This window comes from Trichosurus vulpecula, chromosome 1 (genome assembly GCF_011100635.1).
Source record: "Trichosurus vulpecula isolate mTriVul1 chromosome 1, mTriVul1.pri, whole genome shotgun sequence".
In the NCBI taxonomy this organism is placed as follows: domain Eukaryota; kingdom Metazoa; phylum Chordata; class Mammalia; order Diprotodontia; family Phalangeridae; genus Trichosurus; species Trichosurus vulpecula.
The window spans coordinates 337,370,225-337,391,048 of NC_050573.1; the positions used below are offsets into that span (position 1 = coordinate 337,370,225).

The 20,824-nt window shown below is 36.9% G+C and overlaps 1 protein-coding gene across 1 annotated transcript in view; it reads left to right on the top strand.

The window, feature by feature from the left end:
- ANKH (ANKH inorganic pyrophosphate transport regulator) overlaps nt 1-20,824 on the top strand; it is a 161,779-nt gene that overhangs the window by 83,525 nt on the left and 57,430 nt on the right. The window contains exons 4-5 of the mRNA XM_036750670.1: nt 8,807-8,925; nt 12,036-12,119. Of these exons, the coding sequence (XP_036606565.1) occupies nt 8,807-8,925; nt 12,036-12,119 (203 nt within the window). The remainder of the gene's footprint in view (nt 1-8,806; nt 8,926-12,035; nt 12,120-20,824) is intronic.

Below are 20,824 nucleotides of genomic sequence, written 5' to 3' on the forward strand. Positions count from 1 at the left end.
TCTAGGGCTGTATCCCAAAGAAATCATACAAGTGGGAAAAGGACCTGTATGTTCAAAAATATGTATAGCAGTTCTTTTTCTGGTGGCAAAGAATTAGAAATCAAGGGGATGCCCACCAATTGGTGAATAGCTAAAAAAGTCATGGCATACAAATGTAATGGAATATTATTGTGCTATAAAAATAAGCAGACAGACTTCATAATAACCTGGAAAGACTTATATGACCTGATGCTGAGTGCGGGGAGCAGAACCAGAAGAACATTATGCACAATTACAGACACATGGTATCTCTGATGACTAACTTTGATAGACTTGGCTCTTCTCAGCAATGCAGGGTTCTAAGATAACTCCAAAAGATTCATGATGGAAAAAGTGATTCACATCCAGAGAAAGAATTACGGAGTCTGAATGCAGATTAAAGCAAACTATTTGCTCTCTTTTTTTTGTTTTGTTTTTGTTTCTGTTTTGGTTCTTCTTTCTTGTGGTTCATTCCATTGGTTGTAATTCATCTTTGCATTTTGACTATTGTGAAGATGTTTAGTATGAAGGTATACGCATGCCCTCCTGGATGGGGATGGGAGAGAAGAGAGAGGGAGAGATAATTTGAAACTCAAAAACCTGAGGAACTGAATGTTATAAACTAAAACTAAAAATCAATTAATTAATAAAAAAAGAAAAATATATATGTCCAAGATAGGTCCATAAAAAAGTAAACCATAATTAAAAAGGATGGCAACAAGCATTTATTTATTATTTAAGTGCCTACTGTGTGCCAGACACCATGCTAATTGCTTTACAAATAGTCTTAATATTTATTATAGCTGTAGGACATCCATTGGCCAGGCTGTCTAGGGCTTCTTACCTATAATTGGTGACAGTGTCTTGAAAGTCACACTGAAGTGTAAATGACTTATAGTTTCTTTTCTCCAATCCTTACATTGCCTCTTCTTCTCCGCCACCCTTACGTGCTTTCTTGTCATCCCTGATATTCTACCTTTTCCTCTTTCCTCCTCCTAAAACTACCCTGAGACCCCTCTGTCAAACCTCTAAAAAGCAATAGAAGACCAAGATAACCAGAACCCCCTCCATATTCAGGAAGTCTTTGGAACTGGAACTCTTACTGGAGCCCTGACTAACAGGTTTGCCTACTCCTGTATGCTGGGGGAAGCTAGATGGCACAGTGGATAGAGTGCCAGACCTAGAGTCATAAGTTCAAATCTGGCCTCAGACACTAGCTCTGTGACCCTGAGCAACTTAACTCTGTTGGCCTTAGTTTCCTCATGTATAAAATGAGCTGGAGAAGGAAAGGGCAAACCACTTCAATCTCTTTGCCAAGAAAACCACAAGTGGGATCCCGAAGGGTTGGACATGACTGAAAAAGACTATTGAGAAGTGGAAGAGAAAAGAACTGGAGGTTGAAAATACCTCCCTTCATTTTATACCTTCCAGAATTAACCCTTCCCCAGCTGATTTAAGGAATGGTAGTGGTTAAAAACAAAAAGCATTTTATTTGTATTTAAAAGATTCAGACTCTGGTTTTGCAGTTTATTCCCTGTATGATCTTAGATAAAAAAAAAATTACTTCCTTTCTGGGTCTGTTTCTTTGCAGAATGGGGGTTAGATTATCTCTAAGTTCTCTTGCTACTTCTAAATTCTGCAGTCACAAGATCATAGAGTTTATTTGGTTTGGTTTTATTCAAGTGCTTACCATTTATACCTAACTGTCAACACAAGAACAATTGCATATACCGCTCGGTGTCAGGCTGTTTCTGTAAGTGCTATTTGCTCTCATTAAATATCCACATGAGTCTTCGTGGCTTGTTCACATAGCTTGTTCACCTAGTGTGGTTGTCTGCTTACAACCTGACAAGGAATTAGAGGAAATATTGGTAGGAAATGCTTAAAGGTGGGAAGTGTGTGCCGGGGGTGAAGATAGAGGCTTTGTACCAGTAAGCGGGTCAAGCGAGTCAACCTTGAGTGGCATTTCTCAGGGCCAGTGAGAACGTAGAATGTATGGTCCCTGTGAGCAGAGACTATATCTAATTATCCACAGGCCCTAGTATGGTGCTTTGTACATAGTAAGCATTAGTAAATGCCGGGTGAATTGAATTGGTTGTCAGGGAACTCAAGGTTTACCTGGGTGAAATGGTACGATCCTGGAAGACAGGGCTTTAAGTCCTAAAATACTTATTGGAACACGTGGGGAAAATGAAAGAATGGCTTAGTAAAAGAGACAGGCAGACAAGGAAAACATGGTAGGGAGCTGTGGGGCACATCCCAGAGTTTTCTAAAACCCTCATTATCATTCCGCTAACATCACTGGGGATTTTAAAACATAAGAAAAAGCCCAAGAGTCTTACTGTCTAAAGCTGCTTTTTTTTTTAATCTAACTTCTAAATAGAGGTGACTCTGGCTTCTTGAAGACTATAGCAAATCAGAAAGGACTTGTAGGTCTGTAGTCCGTGGATTAGATGAGCTATGTTCAGAAAGCTTTTATCAACAGTTTCACCACAGGGTGAGGAATTTTGTAGCTATAGCCTTTCTCGGAGTATCTACTTAGTCATAGAGAGGTAATGATCTATATTAACCTGTCAAAAAGTACTTAAGTGTATACTATGTGCTAAATGTTAGGGATGCAAAAAAGACAAGTTTCTGTCCTCAAGGAGCTGGCATTCCCTTAACGGAGACGGCACGTACATATAGCAGTGTTCTGCATAAATACTTATAGGCAGTTGCTTTGATTTAGGTTGGTAGACTAGATATGGGTGTCATTCCCCTTGTTTAGTTTGCTTTATCTATAAATAACATAAGTGACACAGGAAACTTCATGGCCTAGTACTTATTTTGGTGGAAGAAATTCAGTCCATCTTTGTTTAGGATCCATTATCATGGACTATATTTTTTTTTATGTGATCATTCCCTACTGTGAGATTTTAGCCCCCTTTCTTGCTTTGAGTCACCTTATATATTGTAAAACATTATGTGACAAAATACCCATCTCCAAGTTCTGTTCAGTTCATGTAGTCTGCCTATTTCCAGTTCTCTGCTTTTATATTGTAGCAGTTTTGCTCATTACTTATAAAACATGTACCAAAACCATTCACAGGGCTAATTGCACAATTTGGCACAATTTAATTTAACTGGGTAAGGAAACTGAATTTAAAAGCTTCTAGATGATTCCTAAGATAGGAATTAAAGAATAAATTTAACACCTGTGTAAAATATTACTTCACTTATTTCATAATTGGCTAACCAGAACATCACATAAAGATAATGCCCTATTTTTATAGTGCAAATAAAAATATTTTTCTGGAAGATTTTTTAAATTTTTGTTGCTATAATTATATGATATGACCTCCTATTATAATTGAGGAGAGTCTGAATGAAATTGCTACTGGTCGAATATTTGTACATCTGGGAAATATCAATAAAAAATTAAATTTGACCTACAACAAAGACTGCTTAATATGATTTAGAGACTTATGGTTTTTTCTTTTTACACATTACAAGGCCATAAATGTCGGCCAGTGCTTGCGTCAATTGGACATTTGTTTTTTCTTAAGCAATTATATTACAATTCCCAAATACTTGATTTCCCAGGCCTTTATCTAGATTGCTAACATTGTTCTCTACATCTACCCAAGAATTTTGATCATACCCAATTAATCCAACTTTTTTTTTTCACATTCCTGATCTTACCCCTGACACTAGCTATGTGACATAGCATATGTGACCATAAAATCTTTTTATTTCCTCAGCCATATGATAGAATAATAATGCCTATATTACCTACCTCATAGGACTGTTGGAGGGGGATGAATACTTTTTAAACTTTAAGGTGTTGTATGCTAAATGTCTGTTAATATTATTTCTTCATCAACCAAGGGTCTTGATCTCTTTTTTTCTATGTCTATGGTGCTTTTTCTTTAAAAGCCACTTTTAACTTAGTCGTTCTGGATCTGTTCTATAACTCTTAATGAGTGCTTCCTTATGTTCTCTTGTGGTCCTCTTGGCCTTGTAACCACACTAATCTAAAAGTCACTCATCATATGTCAAAGCCCCTGGGACACGGACTTTTTTTTGTATTTTCACCTCCAGTTCCTTACAAATTTCCTCACATATACTATGTCCTTAATAAATATTTAATTGATTGGCTTGAATTATTATGCCCTTCTTAGAGATGACATCATATGACACAGTAGGAAGACTTGGTTTTATCCCTTGATAGACTCAGCTTTAAAAGGTTTAGATGACATTGACTTTATTTTGGCAGTGGAAAATGTCCTGGCAAGCTAAACATTTGCATAGTGTAAGACACAGATGAATTATGGTATGTGCACATGTCCCATTTCACAAGTAGAAAAACCAGCCCATTCAGTGAGAGGAACTGTCAACCCTGCTCCAAGTATGGTGTCAGTGATTTTTGAAAGAAGTACATTAGCAATACATATGTGAAATCAGCACCACTTATCCTGCCCAGAAAGAGAAAACAGAATGATGGAAGAGCTGGAAGAGCTTACGTTTTTTGACTAGTAAGAGAGTCACTGAGAACTTTTCTCTGCGTTAGACAAATAAAGAACAAAATTAGTTAGCATCTTAGACCAAGAATATTTTCTTGCTTGCCTAAAGTCGAAGGTAACAATCCTAATGGTTTTGAATGGCCATAAAGGTCTCTTCCCATTTAGGATCATAAGATCATAAATTGAATACGGAAAGGAACCTTAGAGGTCTCGCCTAACCTCACTCCCATTTTGTAGATGTGCAAACAGAGACCCAGAGTAGATAAAGCACTAACCTTGGAGTCAGGAAGATGAGGTCAGCCTCAGACATTTACTAGCTTTGTGACCACTGGCAAGTCACTTAACCTCCATCTGCCTCAGTTTACTCATGTGTAAGATGGAGATGGTAATAGCACCTAAAACCCCTATTTATAAAGTGCTTCACCAACCTTGAAGCACCATATAAATGCTAGCAGTTGTTACGTAGCTAGCCCATGGTCATACATGTAACAACTGACAGAACTAGCATTAGAAGCCAAGTCCTCCAGGCTTCATAGCCATCACTGTCTCCACTGACCTCTTTGAGAAGCCCAAGCTGACCACTTATAGATAGTCAAGCTTATCTACAAATAGGCTGATTGTGGACCATGTCACAGAACCAATTTAAATTTGTTTTCTAAAACCTTATACAAATTTCATTCAAAATCTTTTAATCTCCAAGATATACAGATTCAGAAAATAATTTCTGAAGAACTATCTTACTGAGGCAGGTTATTAGAGTTGAAGGTTATAAGCTATTGCTAAGGCAACCTACCTAAGAACCTGTTAAATGTGCTCTGCATACAGGTTAGCTTAAATAATTTACACCTCTCCAATCCCTCACACTAGAAATAAGTAATGGGTGGGAGGAAACCAGAAATCACAAAGTAGAGCTTTCTTTATGAGGGAAGCTGGGGAGGACAAAGGTTAGAACCCAGAGTCAGGTTAAACATAGAGATACTTTGTGGAACCAAACGTGGCTGATCAAATTCTTTCTCTTCCACTGTCCTGGGGGGAGAATACAGGAATGCTAGGAAACAAAAATGCTCCAGCGTACCTTAACAGTCCTGTTAGATAGCATTCTCCTTCATGTAGTCTACCATCCATCCAAAGCAGCCTTCTTTTTTGCATGAGTTGTTCCCCTTGCTTGGGATGTTCTCCTCCTTCCCTCCACTTCTTAGAATCCCTGGTGGTGGTGGTGGTGGTAGTGGTAGCGTGCAGTCGTTTTAAGTTGTGTCTGACTCCTCATGACCCCATTTGGGGTTTCCTTGGCAATGGTCCTAGAGAGGTTTGCCATTTCCTTCTCCAGCTCATTTTCCAGATGAAGAAACTGAGGCAAATAGGCTTAAGTGAGTTGCCCAGAGTCACACAGCTAGATTTGAACTAAGGAAAAGGAGTCTTCCTGAGTCCAGGCCTGGCGCTCTTATCAACTGTGCCACCTTCAGCTCAGCTACCATTTCTTCCATGAAGCCTTTCCTGAGTCTTAGTGACTCCTCTACCTCCACCAAATTACACTCTTTTTTTTTAATTTTGTGCATATTATGTATTTATTTTGTATAATTGTACTTATTAGTGGACATGCTGTCCCTTCCAAAGAATGTAAACTCCTGGAGGGCAGAGAGTAGTTCATTTTTTGTCCTTTTATTGTCAGTACCAGGAACATAGGAGGCAATTAACAAAAGAGTGCTGATTTGTCAGAAGAACACTTAAATTCCATTGGCTCTAATCCTTAAGCTTCTGTGATTCAAATGTCTTCCTTTTGTAGCTGGAAGGAAGGGTTCAGTTCTGGGAAAATAGAAGCTGAGGGGAGCCATCTGCAGGGATTTGGCTGCCAACTTAACCCGAATTCCGGAGAGCCTGTACAAAACCCAGGAAGGTTTAGCTTTCCTACTAAGATGAAAAGGGAGAATTAAAATGGAGTATTCTCTCAATCTGTACATAAGATTAGACCTAGAAAATGAAATGAAGAGAGAAAAGTTATAGATTAGAGAAAAAGGTACTAAACTTTAACCTTAATCCGATTTATCATACCTTAAAAGTGCTCTAAAGCAATGATTCTCCAGTTATGGTCCTCAGACATATGGGGTCCCTGAGACCCTTTCAGGAGGTCCTAAAGGTCAAAAACTCTTTTCATAATAATACTAAGATGTTATTTGCCTATTAAAATACTCTTCCCTTTTGAACTTACCTATGTGTGCAGCTGAATTTTCTTCATAGACTTCAACCAAAACAACATCACAGTAGATAAAATGCATAAGCAGATATGAGAGTCCAGATATTTTTCATTAAGCCAGAGATTAAAGAGATTTGTAAAAATATATACAACAATACCATTCTTCTTATTAATTTTTTTTTGTTTTGGATTTATTTTCCATTAAAAATATGTTAATATATAATGGATTTATTACTTAATGTTTTTAAATGTCATCCATCCTAATTGTTAATATAGTAAATATTAATAGATATACCCACATAAAAGAAAGTTTTTGGAGGCCTCAACAATTTTTAGGAGTATAAAGGGGTCCCGAGTCCAAAAAGTTTGAGAACCATTGCTATAAAGTAAGTCTTTCATATAATGGATTTTTCTTTCTTTTTGCATTTAGTTGGTTTTATGGCTTTTATTAGAAAGGAAGAGAATCAGTGTGTCTCTCCATCAAACATGCTGTGATAAAATGGGTATAATATATGCTGTTTTTTTTTTTTTCATTTTCTGCTAGCCAAATCTTCTCCTACTAGGATACTCTTATCATTCTGCTACCCTCTATCACCCCAAATATCCTTCATCACTTTTGTATTTTTTCATTTTTATTTATTTTATTTTTCATTTATGGAATAAAACAAGTATTTCCATAGCCTCTTTTAGAGTGGTTTTCTCTTATTCTCAGTTACTCCAGCTATTCTCCTGTTTCTTCGTGTTATCTACTCTACTGTAATGCACAGGAGCAGGGTTAAATTTCTGAGAAACAAGGAAGCACCAGGGACTTTGCTGCTCTCCTCTATTGACTTTACCTCTGGGTTACTGGTGCCTTCCATGGTTTTCACAAAAGTTGTAACACAGCTACACTAGATGTGAAGTGAGGCTATGGTGTATTTATGGGGAGGATTTTGTCTTATGAGAAGATATCGTAAGACATGGTCTCTAGGAAAACTCATTGTTGCTTAAGGAATTAAAAAAGTGGTTATTTAGAGTATAGGCCTCAATAGGAAGAGAGAAATGTGTCCAACCTTGGCACTTTCATTTGTAACCTCTAGAACATTTGCCAAGATTCATATCCCTGACCCTTGTTTCTTTTTGCCTGCCTCTGGGAGTAGAGGAAGGGGGGAAAAAGTCACAAAATAGTGTTATGCAACATTGCTTAGGTTTCTCTGCTCTAGGTATTTTGGTTCCTCTTAGGATGACTATGTACAAGGCCCCTAAGTGACTCAGTGGATAGAGCGCTGAGTCTGGAATCAGGAAGATCAGAGTTCAAATATGACCTCAGATACTTACTAGCTGTGTGACCCTGGGCAAGTCACTTAACCTCAGTTAGCCTCAGTTCCTAATTAATGGAGACACAATAGAGAAGGAAATGGCAACCCCACTCCAGTGGGGTCCATGTGACCATGGGGTTACGTAGAGTAGCTACCACTAAACAACAATGAAGATGGCTGTTTTCAGGAGCAGTGTAAGAATCAATCAGAAAGTCTAAACAAAGATACCTCCTTTGTATTTTTTTTCTACTGTAACATTATTAGAATGCCCACATGTCATTATATTAAGAAGTGCTAACCTGTTAGAAACCGTTGCATCTTAGAAATAAAGGAATCCTGAGAGTTCCTTCACCTTTTGGGCATAACTTAACTAAACTTTTCCCCCTCCCAAAAAAAGATATATAAATAAAAGAGATTAAAAATGATCAGAGCCAAACTGATTTACATCATGAAAAAGGAATTGCAATGCAGTAAAAAAGAACATATTTATTTTTCCAAATGTTGCCTATGTCTGCTCAGGCTGGAGAGTCGAAAGACAGGGAGGGGCAGTGGACGAAGCATTCCTGTTGGAGTTGGGAAGACTTGGGCTTGGGTCCCACCTCCTAAACTCGATAACTGTGTGCCCTTTGTAAGTCACAGCCTCTCTGTAAACAGGGCTAACAGAAGCTCCTACCTCACAGGGTTGTCAGGAGGGTGGAAGGAAGCGTCCTCTGTGAAACATTTTGTCAGCTTTAGAGTGCTTCAGAATTGTGAGCTGCTCCAGGCATTAATGGTAACTTTGTCTTGTACTCTTGCAGCTTACAGTGACTTAGGCTACTACATTATTAATAAACTGCACCATGTGGATGAATCAGTGGGAAATAAAACTCGAAGAGCTTTCCTTTATCTTGCTGCCTTCCCTTTCATGGATGCCATGGTGAGTGAAGAAAGCATTTCGCTTTAAAGTAAGCTTTCATATCCCTTCATTTTATGCATTGCATCTCACACGTTAGTAAAAGAATAAAAAAAAAGATTTTTTTTCTGGTTCTGAGGGTTTGTGCAAGCAACCAGAAGGAGCTATTCAAATTGTCTTAGCTTCAAAGGATCAGAGATGTATTCATTCTAATGTGGTTAAACACATATACCATTCTTTAGCTCAGGAAATCACTTGCAGCTAAGGTGAACTGGTAGAGATGCCATCACTTCAGTAATTAACTTTACTATATTTAGTTCAGTACTCATCATCTTGACAGCTCAAGCTTTCCATGTCATCATACTGGCAAGTTTTCCCATGAAATTTTATATGTAGATTTATAGATTATACATTATAGACATAAAATATTACAGAGAGCACAGAACCATGGGAAAGGAAAAAGCCAGTGAAAATTACTTAAAATACCAAAAAATAAACCCTTCTTTTCAGCTGTAACTTAATTTAAATCAGCCATACAGATAATTTTTAAAATCACAGAGCCTACAAGATTTGTACTAACCCCCCCAATGGATATCCTATCATCTTAAAATTCTTAATGCTCTGAATCAGTTATAAGTGCCTATTACTTATAAAGGTCTAGTTCTGGAGACCTTTTTACCTTTCAGAAAATTCTTTAATTTAAGGTCAGGCAGAATCTCTGATGGTTTTATGTCAGTATACATGGCAGTCATATATTAAAGTATTTCTGCTTCCTGGGCATTTCAGTTGTGGTTAACTAACCCTGTATAGCCCTTCAGGCTTTTCAGTGGGAAATAAAATCTCTGCCATGAGAATTACTGCATCTGGATGTGTGTTTTTGTGTGAATTTTCAAATGCATCCACTCCAGTAGTTGATGTATTAAATCAAAAATTGGATTGAATTCATAGAGCCAAGTTCTCCGTAGCATCTGAATTTATTTAGTGCAGGGATGCCTTCAGAGCAGTGGAGTACTACCACCAGCATTGATTCAGTGTATCCTTTTGTGGCCTTCAAAGAGTTAAAGCCTTACATTGGTGGACTGGAGAAAAAAAGAGTGCCTTTAAGAAAGTTGTAATGAATATCATCAAATCCACACTTAAAATGAAGGCTTCTTACCCACAAATGAAATGTACAGCTATCCAATGAATTCAAGTCTGTTGGCAAAAGTCCATTTGAAGATCTTAATTATCCAACCTTCCAATTCTTTCTGCCTGTTTTTCTCAGCCGTAAGAGTGTGTTTCTAAGGAAAAGTATATAACAACAGAACCACAGTAATATGGTATTTTTTCCATCTTCATATACACATGCCCAGGGGAATACAACACAGCTGAGCAAAACTGCTATTAATAGCAACTTTTAAAAAAAACCTACAAAAAGTACAATGAATTTTTCCCCCATGGCTCTGATATATTTGCTGAGGAGACAATATTTGAAAAACCACAAAACTTATTAATCATACTGATAGCTTTCAGGCCACCAGACAGACCACAAGATGCTATTCATAGATGTGAATACTGTGAGCTTTTCTTTTAACACTTGTAACGCACAATCTGTATGTTCCAAGAGAGGGTTTAGCCTAAAGAAAAACAAAAGGACTAGAATAGGCAAACATGCACAAACCCAGGAAATGGGTGTCAAATCTGTAATAATTTTCACCTTGCTTAGCTGCGGAAATACTGCATCTCTTAAGTGTAGGTTCAAACCTACCAGCCCCTAAGTCTAAAGAGAATCCAGTCCTACAGAGAACTGTGGCACTTCACCAACTTTCACACATAAGGTTTTGGTTTATAGTACTTCAGTTCTACCTTCCCTTGAAGATGCTGGCATTCAGATGCGGAGTCAGGCAATGCCCAGACTTGCAGCCAAGAGACTAGAAGACTCTCTCTACTAATCAGTAAATAAGAATGTACAAGAATTGTAATTATAATGAACTAAATTAAAGAGTCCTGATTATAGCATAGCTTCATATAAAATTCAAATTCTTCTCTTAATATTCTCTTATTTAAGAAAATCAGACTGGTTATAATTCACTCTGCTTGCCCAGGAATGGCTGTCATAACTCCTTCCTGGTGTTACTAATTACGTTTGCAAGCATTTCCCAATATAAAATGCTTAAGATTTCAAAGTATGCAATTGCATTATTGGACCAATTTAAGTGGCATTGACTGGCTGGGTCCTTATGAGTCATTTAGCCAGGAGAGACCATAGCCCAGCATACTAACCAAAGCATAAAAAGCCAGAAATTCTGAATTGACCTACTAGCTCTAGTGCTGACTCATTGGCCATCTGTACACTAAGAAACTGAAGGTGTCAGTCATCTAGTTAATTCTTCCTAAAATATGCTTTCACTTGGGATACATAAGTAGTTGAGGTAGAGATATGATATTAATATCATCAAGATTATAAGCTCTTTAAGGAAAGAAGAGTCTGCCTTTTCTACTTCTTTTGTATTCCACCCCCCCCTCCCCCATCCTTCCTTCCTATATACATTCACATTTTGAGCACCTACCCGGGGTATGTAATCAATAAATGTCATTTAGCAGCTATCTTAGTTTTTCTGCTTTCACTTCTGAGTAGTGAAGACCTGGCCATTATATAAGTCTTGGTAGTTCTCTAGCCTACTTTCACCTAAATAATTTCCTTACCTGTTGGCTTATTTATTAAAATGCTAACTTGATAAATAGGAATATTTATAAAACATAAATTAAATATAAAAGTAATTTAATATTGGGTTCATGTTTCCAGGAAGTAGGAGCAGTGTGACTAAATGGATAGAGTGCTAAACTTAACATTGGGAAGACCCAGACTCAAATCCTGCCTTTGGCACTAACTGTATGAGACTATATGACTTAACCTCTCTGTTCCCGAGGCAACTTCCTGGTACACATCTACCAAACCAGAGATAAGTTACATGGATAGAGGGAATTCCCTTGCCAGCATTCCCCTGTCCCGATTAAGTCACAGATCCCTCATATAGTCACAAATTTGGAAGACAGAGAAAATGGCTAAAAAAAGAAAAACTCATAATTAAATAAACATGAAGATGTCTCTCCAGTTGGATCTGTTCACATTTGTTTCTTCTCTTTTGTGGCAGGCATGGACCCATGCAGGCATTCTCTTGAAACACAAATACAGTTTTCTGGTGGGATGTGCCTCAATTTCAGATGTCATAGCTCAGGTAATGAAGTTACGAGTCTGTTTCATCCTTTATGTTGACCTTATTTGATGTGTTTAAGGGGACATTCCTAATGAAGGCCATTTCTAATGTTCCAGGATAGCCACAGGCTTGAATGAATTCTGTGCTTTCTTATATAGGTCTATGATGAAGGTATTCTTAATCAAGGGCTAAATCATCTGAGATTTGAATGAGCTGAGACTGAGAACTTTTATTTTTTAAAGGTGTGACCATAAAATGATATAACCGTAAAATAATGCAACTGATCCCATGAACCCCACTAATCAGTTTCATTTCTTTATAATTTCAATTTCATGCCCCTTCCATGGATAAAAGCTAAGAACTATGTATTTGGTTTTAGTTGCTACCAAAACTTAACTATAGGGGCAGCTGGGTGACGTAGTGAGTAGAGCACCGGCCCTGGACTCAGGAGGACCAGAGTTCAAATCTGGCCTCAGACACTTGACACATTTATTAGCTGTGTGACTTTGGGCAAGTCACTTAACCCCAATAGCCCTGCCTTCCCCCCTGCAAAAAAAAAAAAACTATAGGCCTTCCACAGAAGGAAAAATTGGCCTAATCTTTCAAAAGAATGGACTTGTTAGAGAATAGTAAAAACCTATTTATCCAACTCTTACTTATACATGTTTGTGAAAGAAAGTGAGAATTTCAGTGAATGAAATTAGGAAACACTCTAGCTTTTTTATTCAGCTCTTATTTAATCTTTAAAATTGCCTGCTTTTTGCTAACTGTTTTTTGGTGCAGATACTTGCGGGTAACTTCGATAGGAAGACGGGGAAAGGAATAAGCATTTCCATAGCACCTACTATGTGCCAAGCACTGTGCTAAGTCCTTTATAGATGTTATCTTGTTTGATCCATACCAGCCTGATACATTGTTAGGCAAAGAGAGATAAATCAGTGAGGAGGAATGAACCTATGTGATCTCCAGCGTGAACAATTGATGCTTACATAACTACAAGTTGCCTTACATACATAACAATCACAATGTTTACTGAGTGCCTTTTCTCATGGCGCTATGCTAATATGAGTTTGTGTTAAAACTAATTTCTAATAAATTGTGTTTAGACAGGGGTCTGCATAATAAAATGAGCTTCTTCCTACAGATTGGACTGAATACCATGATTTTTCTTCCTTTTTTGTGCTGCTTTTGTGATCCTTTCACTGCTTAGGTTTAAACATAAAGGATGTTTCATATACCATTTGTATGAGGCTTACCTCTGTTCCCTTTTCCTTTTTTCCCTCGCAACTGTACTTTTTTGTAGTTGCTGGTTCATTAATAATCACCAACATTTGTTGGGAGGCAGAGCCAGGATGGTGGAGAAAAGTCAGGGATTCACCTGAGCTCTCCCAAAGCCCCATCTAAACAATTTTAAAGAATGCCTCAAAAGAAATTCAGGAGCATCAGAACCCACAAAAGGATGGGGCGAAACAATTAGAAAAGGTCTGTCCTGCCTGGGTAAGAGTGAAACTCAGTCCAGCACAGTCTACACCAGCAAATTAGTAACAGGCCTCAGGGGTTACTGAATCTGTAGCAGCAGATGCAGCTTCCAGAACTCTCAGCCTACAGAGGGTAAAAGGGTCAGACAGCTGGTAAGAAGGAGAATACCAGAGTTCCTTTGCTGGCACTAGATGTAGGACTCTATTACATTTATTGCTCATACACAGATCTAGGTTGACATCTGGGTTACAGTACCAGAGTGGGGAGGAGCATTAGCACACCAGAGCTTTCAGGGAAGTGAGGACCCTAGCCATAGTTCTAAGGTGGAAAAGAGGATTTGTGGTCATTTACATACCAAAGCACTGGCCAGGAGAATAGTAAACAAACATCTCATAAGATCATACCACCTTGGAAGAACTGATAACTTAGAGGCCCCCATAACTAGCTCTGAAAACAGCTGTGAAAACCTGAAGCTTGGGACAGTGCCCCCTCTACCCTGAGAGCAGAGTCCAACTCTAACATCAAGCTAAATGCCAAGAAATAGGCTCAGAAATGAGCAAATAGCAAAAAAATAATAAATAAATAACCTGACCATAAAGTGACAGGGAAGCTCAAAACAAAATCCAGAAGAAGACAACTACTACATCCAAAGCCTCAAAGAAAAATGTTAATTGGTCTCAGGACCAAAAGAATCCCTTAAAGATCTCAAAAGGATTTTAAAAATCAAATAGAGGTCAAAGAAAAATTGAGAAAAGAAATGAGAGCAATGCCATAAAGTTATGAAGAAAGATTCAATGGCTTGGTAAAGGAGGAACAGAAAATACTGAAGAAAATAACACCTTAAAAAAACAGAATAAGCCAAATGGTAAAAAAGACAAAAAAGTCCACTGAAGAGAAGACCTCCTTTAAAAGCAGAATTGGCCAAATGGAAAAGGAGGTACAAAAGTTCACTGAAGAAAATAATTTCTTAAAAATTAGAATTGAGCGAATGAAAGCTAATGACTTTATGAGAATCAAGAAACAATCAATCAAAGCCAAAAGAATGAAAAATAGAAGACAATGTGACATATCTCATTGGAAAAAAATGACCCGGAAAATAGAGCAAGAAGAGATAATTTAAGAATTATTGGACTAACTGAAAGCCATGACAAAAAAAAGTCTGGACATCATAGTTTAAGAAATTATCAAGGAAAACCGCCCTGATATTCTAGAACCAGAGGGTAAAATAGGAATTAAAAGAATCTACCAATCATCTCCTGAAAGAAACCCCAAAATGAAAATCACATGAATATCATAGCCAAATTCTAGGTCAGAATCAGAGAGAAAATATTGTAAGCAGCCAGAAAGAAACCTTTCAGATATCATGGTGGTACAGTCAGGATTACACAAGATTTAGCAGCTTTTACATTAAAGGATCAGAGGGCTTGAAATATACTATTCTGGTAGGGAAAAGAGTTAGGATTACAACCAAGAATCACCTACCCAGCAAAACGGATTATAATCCTTCCAGGGTAAAAATGGATATTCAATGAAATAGAGGACTTTAAGCATTCCTGATGAAAAGACCAGAGCTGAATATAAAATTTTACTTTCAGATACAAGACTCAAGAAAAGCATAAAAAGGTAAACGGGAAAGAGAAATCAAAAGTGATTCAATAAAATTAAATTAGGATTAAATAAGGTTACATTCCTACATGGGAAGGTGATACTTGTAATTTGTGGCATATGATTGTGATGGAATACTATTGTGCTATAATAAAGGATGAGCAGGATGCCTTCAAAACAATTTGGAAACACTTAGATGAACTGATTCAAAGTGAAATGAACAGAACCAGGAGAACATTGTACATAGTAACAACAATATTGTACAGTGATGACTTACCTATTCTCAGTAGAGCCAAGATAATTCCAGGGGACTTATGATGAAAGATTCTATCCATCTCCAGAGAAAGAACTGATGGAATTTGAATGCAGATCAAAATGTAATTTTTAAAATTTTTCTTGGAGTGTTTTTTTGGTCTTTTTTTTCCACAGCGTGACTAATATAGAAATAGAGTTTGCATGATTGTACATGTATAACCTGTATCAATTTACTTTCTCTATTGGTGGGGGTAGAGATAGAATTTGGAACTCAAAATTTTAAGAAATGAATGTTAAAAATTGTTTTTACATGTAATTGGGGGAAAATAAAATATTAGATAAATATATATGTACGTATGTGTGTGTGTGTGTGTGTATATATATATATATATATTTAAATTGCCTACATTTTAAGGTAGTTCAGTTTTATCTGTCCTCTGTTTTTCCTCCCACATGGTCTACCACACAAGTATGACCCTCTCAGGCTCCATTTTCTCTCCCATAATCATACAATCTTCACATCCCAGGCTGTCAGTATAACATCATAACAGATACATGCATGACAGAAAATCAAAGAGATCATTAACTGCCTGAACCATTTTCCTCCCAAAAGATGAAATGAGTTGACTGTCAGTGATACTCATTGAATGAAAAAAGGTGAATTGGTTGACATCTCTTCTAGCTCTTAAGACTCAATGAGTTTTTGACACTTCTAACTTTCCTTAATATATACCCTAGTGTTTCATTCCTTCAGTAAGATCATCTATTGTTGAACACTTATTGTTTCCTTAAAAGTCCAGAGTTAGCATTCCTAATGAACTGTGTGAGCCCTATAAGAAATTGAGTTCAAGTTACTGATCCTGGCACCTTTTTCCATGTACCTGAATAATGGATGATCTGTTTGTTTTTATTGTTTTCCATTCTCATTTATTGGCTCGGGATTTTTTTTTTCCTCCTAGTCTTCCTTGTTTTTTAAATCTTGTGTTATGAGCCTCTTATAAACTATCTTGATTAATCTTTTGACAGTTTTATTTGAAATAAATGTTTCACATTCTTCATAAATTGGCATTAAAACTCAATATTTAGGGATTTATTTCAAAAGGCAAAAAAGAAAAAAAATTAAATCTGCATATGTTAAATATAGTTCACATTCCAAAGAAAGAGAAAATTTATACTATTAAAAATGCCAATATTTTCCTCTTTAAATTTAAGGTGCTGCCCAGTGTGGTAAGGCTCACAGATCCATTACAGACAGATTTGCTCTAATGGGAATGGTTCAAGTTGAATTCAGATGCCATCTGCCTTTGTGAATTTAATTTTGTTATTGCTAAGGATTTGAAAAAGACAAATGTATGTTTTGACAATAAGATTCTTCTTAAAAATTAATTTTATTGTAGCTTTTCTATCTGTTGGGTTAGATTATTTTAAACACTGTCCTTTGTGTTCATACAACTTGGTGGAATACATATTTTATTGGCCATTAACCCCCACTTTCCACCACTACTGGCCAGTGTGCATGCATGTGTACATGCACACAAACACATACACACACTCACACAAATCTTCTCTTTTATTATACAGTGACTCTTTTGCTTTTGTGATGTGCCTGATTTTTAACTGGTTGGGTCAGTACTATGTCTATCACGTGAAGTTCCCATTGATGTAAGATTCACTGATGATCAAATATAACATGTCCTAACATCTGGACAAGTGTTTAAACATCTTTTAGCTTTTTGCAAAACTTTGCTTCCCACTTTTTCTTCTCAATCAAGTTCTCTCCTGAGTCAGGGTAAGAAAGTAATATCTCAGTCAGATAATACCTTCCAAAGTTGCTATCATTATTATTGTTATTATAATATTTCTATGTCCTCAGTTGGTTATATATGGAATTTGCCAAAGGATTGCAGAAAATACTTCTTTTCTTATTTCCCAGTAGTCTAGGAGTTTTTAGGTCTTCTACTATTTTGAAGCTAAGCTTCATGCTGGCAAAATGACTTCTCTAATTACTACAGTTTCATTCCTAAAAATCCCGTGGTTCACAAGGGTCTCAGGCACACAGACATACACACAAAATGAGACTTTGAACGTTAAACAAGAGGTAAGAAGCTGTGTTGTAACTGGGGTTTTGTTGTTAAGCTTTAGTAATGGCTTCAGTGAAACCACTGAGCAGGTTTAAAGATTGGATTTTACAAAGACTATAAATTATATCTAATAACAGGTCATTGAAGCTAATTTGGGAAATAATGGGAGGATGCATTGTATTTCTGTAGAACAATCATATTATTACAGTTTGCTTTGTTCAGTGACCTCCCTCATCTTCTTTGTTCCTAATTCAGCTAGAACTTTGAAGAATATATAACTGCCTACTTTTTTGTTTCTCAATATTCCTTTCTTATGTTTCTCTACTCTTTCTCAAAGTCTCAAAATCATACCATGTCTAGGTTCATGCATGGGAATCAAAGTAGACCAATTAGCAAATTCTTTTATTAGGGTCCTGCTTACCATCCTATTGAACAATCTAATCTTTCAGGAAAAATTCTCTTGCCTTAATTATAGTTCTTAATACGTATAAATTAATAATGCATTTCAGTTACCACAAATAGGTTTGTATTTTCCTATACCTAAAATCAAGGAATAGTATTGTCTATAATCTGTCACATTATTATCTTTAAAAATAGAAAAGCATAAACAGAACTCTGATCCATTAATTTGCTATTGTTGTCTTACTGTAGACAATTCAGATATTATCTATTTTCATGTGGTCCATATCAGACTCATTTAGGTTCAACAAGTGATCACAGTATGTATAGCAGATTACTTTCTTGGGGTAAAAAATAGAGTGTGTAAGCCTCTGTAATGTTGTATAATGTTTTTGAACAACTTCACAGTGGCTAAAACTAGGGCTGTCCTCCACGTTCTAATCCTTCTTGTGCCAAAAAACAAATTTAAAAAGCAATTTTCTTATTGTAGTCCTTCGGCAAAACTCATATAAAAGTGATTGCAAGCCCATACATGTTACAATAACATAGGATTCTCTGCCGGATTCATTGACGATGACCTACTCTTCAAAAATGGTCAGTTCAGTAAGAGGTCACCTTTCCAACACAATAAATCTTTAAAAATTCATGCTTTCTGTCTTTGGTTAGCAAAGCACTATCCTAGTCCTTCTCTTATTTCCCTAAAGAATTTTTTCCAGATCGTTCCCTTAAGCATTTCACATCACATCATATTTATTTGTTTGTATCACATCCCTGCCCCTGGTATTTTGTTCCCCAAATACTTTGGGAACAAGAACTGTGTTGTTGTTTTTGTCTTTGTAACCCCAGTGTCTAGAACAGGGCTCTGCAAAGTCTTTAGCTAATCCTGCACTTTGGGATACGAAAATTAGGATACAGGAAATGTTTTTAAGTAAAAGAAACAAGCTTGGTCTCAATTAGTATTAATATTGACTCTTCCTTGTATGGTCACATTATTTGAATTCACACTGCATATTTCCAATGGTTTGGAACCGGTTTACATAATTGTAACTTCAAATAGTCTGAATTCAAATACATGCAAGCTCATCAAGGGTGCATTATTCACACTGATTGTGATGTATATCATTTATTGAACAGGCATGGAGAGATAAAATTGGGAGGATTAGAGCATACTTTTTTTTAACTTTCCCTCAGTTCTTGAAGATATCAGTACAAGCAGGATAGCTTCATCCTAAGTCTTCTGCTCCAAGAGGCCTGTAGGTGCCCATGCTCCTTCTCCATCTCTTCCTTCTTTGTCATAGCTGAGCCCTCCTTCTACTTTCTACTTTGAGGCTCTCCTTTTCAGCTCTAAGCCTCTGATTCCTTTGGCTCAACTCATTAAGTCTTACGTGGGGCTGAGGATGCTGTGTCCTCACTGTCATTACCTGGCTCTTGAAATCCTCACTCTTTCCCCCTGTCTGTTTCTTACAGGCTGGGTGTCCTTTTAAAATTTTTGGATGTGACACAAGTGTGTCTTCCAGTTCCAGCGTCTTCATTGTCTCATTGTTCTGTGGTCCAAGAGGGAATACTTGTCCCTCTGAACTACAAATCCCAGCATGCTAGTCAGTTTTCAAATTCCTATTATGATAGGGTGCTAAAGATTCTTAAAGGAAAAGGAGAAAAGGCATAGAGGACAGTTTATGAGAATACATGGAAGCAAGAGATAAAATATGAAGTTTAGTAAACAATCCAGTTAGGCTGGATTATAGAGTGTGAAAAGGGAGAGTTATGTGAAATATGGCTAGAAAGGCAAGTTGAAGAGAGATTGTAGATGTCCTTAAATTACAGGCCAAATGGTTTTTATTTATTTTAGTATTTTATCCTAGAGGCAGTTGATAGCCACTAGAGATTTTGGAGCAGAGAAGTAACATGACCAGGCCTCTATCTAGGGAAAATTATTTTGGCAACCATGTGGAGAGTGTATTAGAGAGGGGAAAGGCGGAAAGCAGATTCAACAATTAAGAGGTTATTACAGTAGTCCAGATGACAAGTGATAATGTGCAAGTGAAGAAAAAGGTATGTATAGACCCAATTTTGGATAACTGGATATGACGTTAAGAGATAGAAGAGTCAAGGATTATTCTGAGGTTACAACACGAGTACCTAGAAGGACAGTGGTGCCCTCAACAGAAAGTTTAGAAGTTTGGAGGGGATATTAACTTTGTGGGGGTGGCAGGAGACAAATAATGAGTTCTGATTTTGGACATATTAAGTTTGAGGTTCCAATAGGAAATCCAGGTGGAAATTTCAGTTGAAATGAGATCAATCTATATAGAAATAACTGAATCTTTGGGACCTGATGAGATCACCAAAAAAGAGAAGAGGATCCAGGGCAGAACCTTAGACAACATCCATGCTTAGGGTGAAAGAGAAGGATGATGAGTCAGCAAAGGACACCAGGAAGGAGCAACTGGAGAAGTGGAAGGAGACCCAGAAGAAAGCAGTGTCATAAAAGCCAGTGACTAGGCAAAAATAGTGTTAGACTTCCAAACTTAGTTGTCAGGCATTTTTAAAGTTGTCTTGGCTTTTCCTTTTCTCTATTACATATGATATATTATACTATTACATATTTCACATATGTGTATATATAAAACATTATAATTGCCCCAGGAATTTAGTAATATGAACCAAGTACTCTCAAATCATAGAACTTAACACAGGGTCAGGTCTTTTGTGAGTGACCCAATAAATGACCAAATGAACAGATTTTATCAGAGAAGGATATGTTGGAGTCAAAACACAAATAACACATTTTGTATGTCCAGTGGAATTCTTTCAGAATGGCTTTGTGGTTTGCAGTTCATGGCTTATGATTAGTTTCCACTTGAATGCCACAAACTTGGGGGAAAGTAGTAGGTTTTATTATGTCCA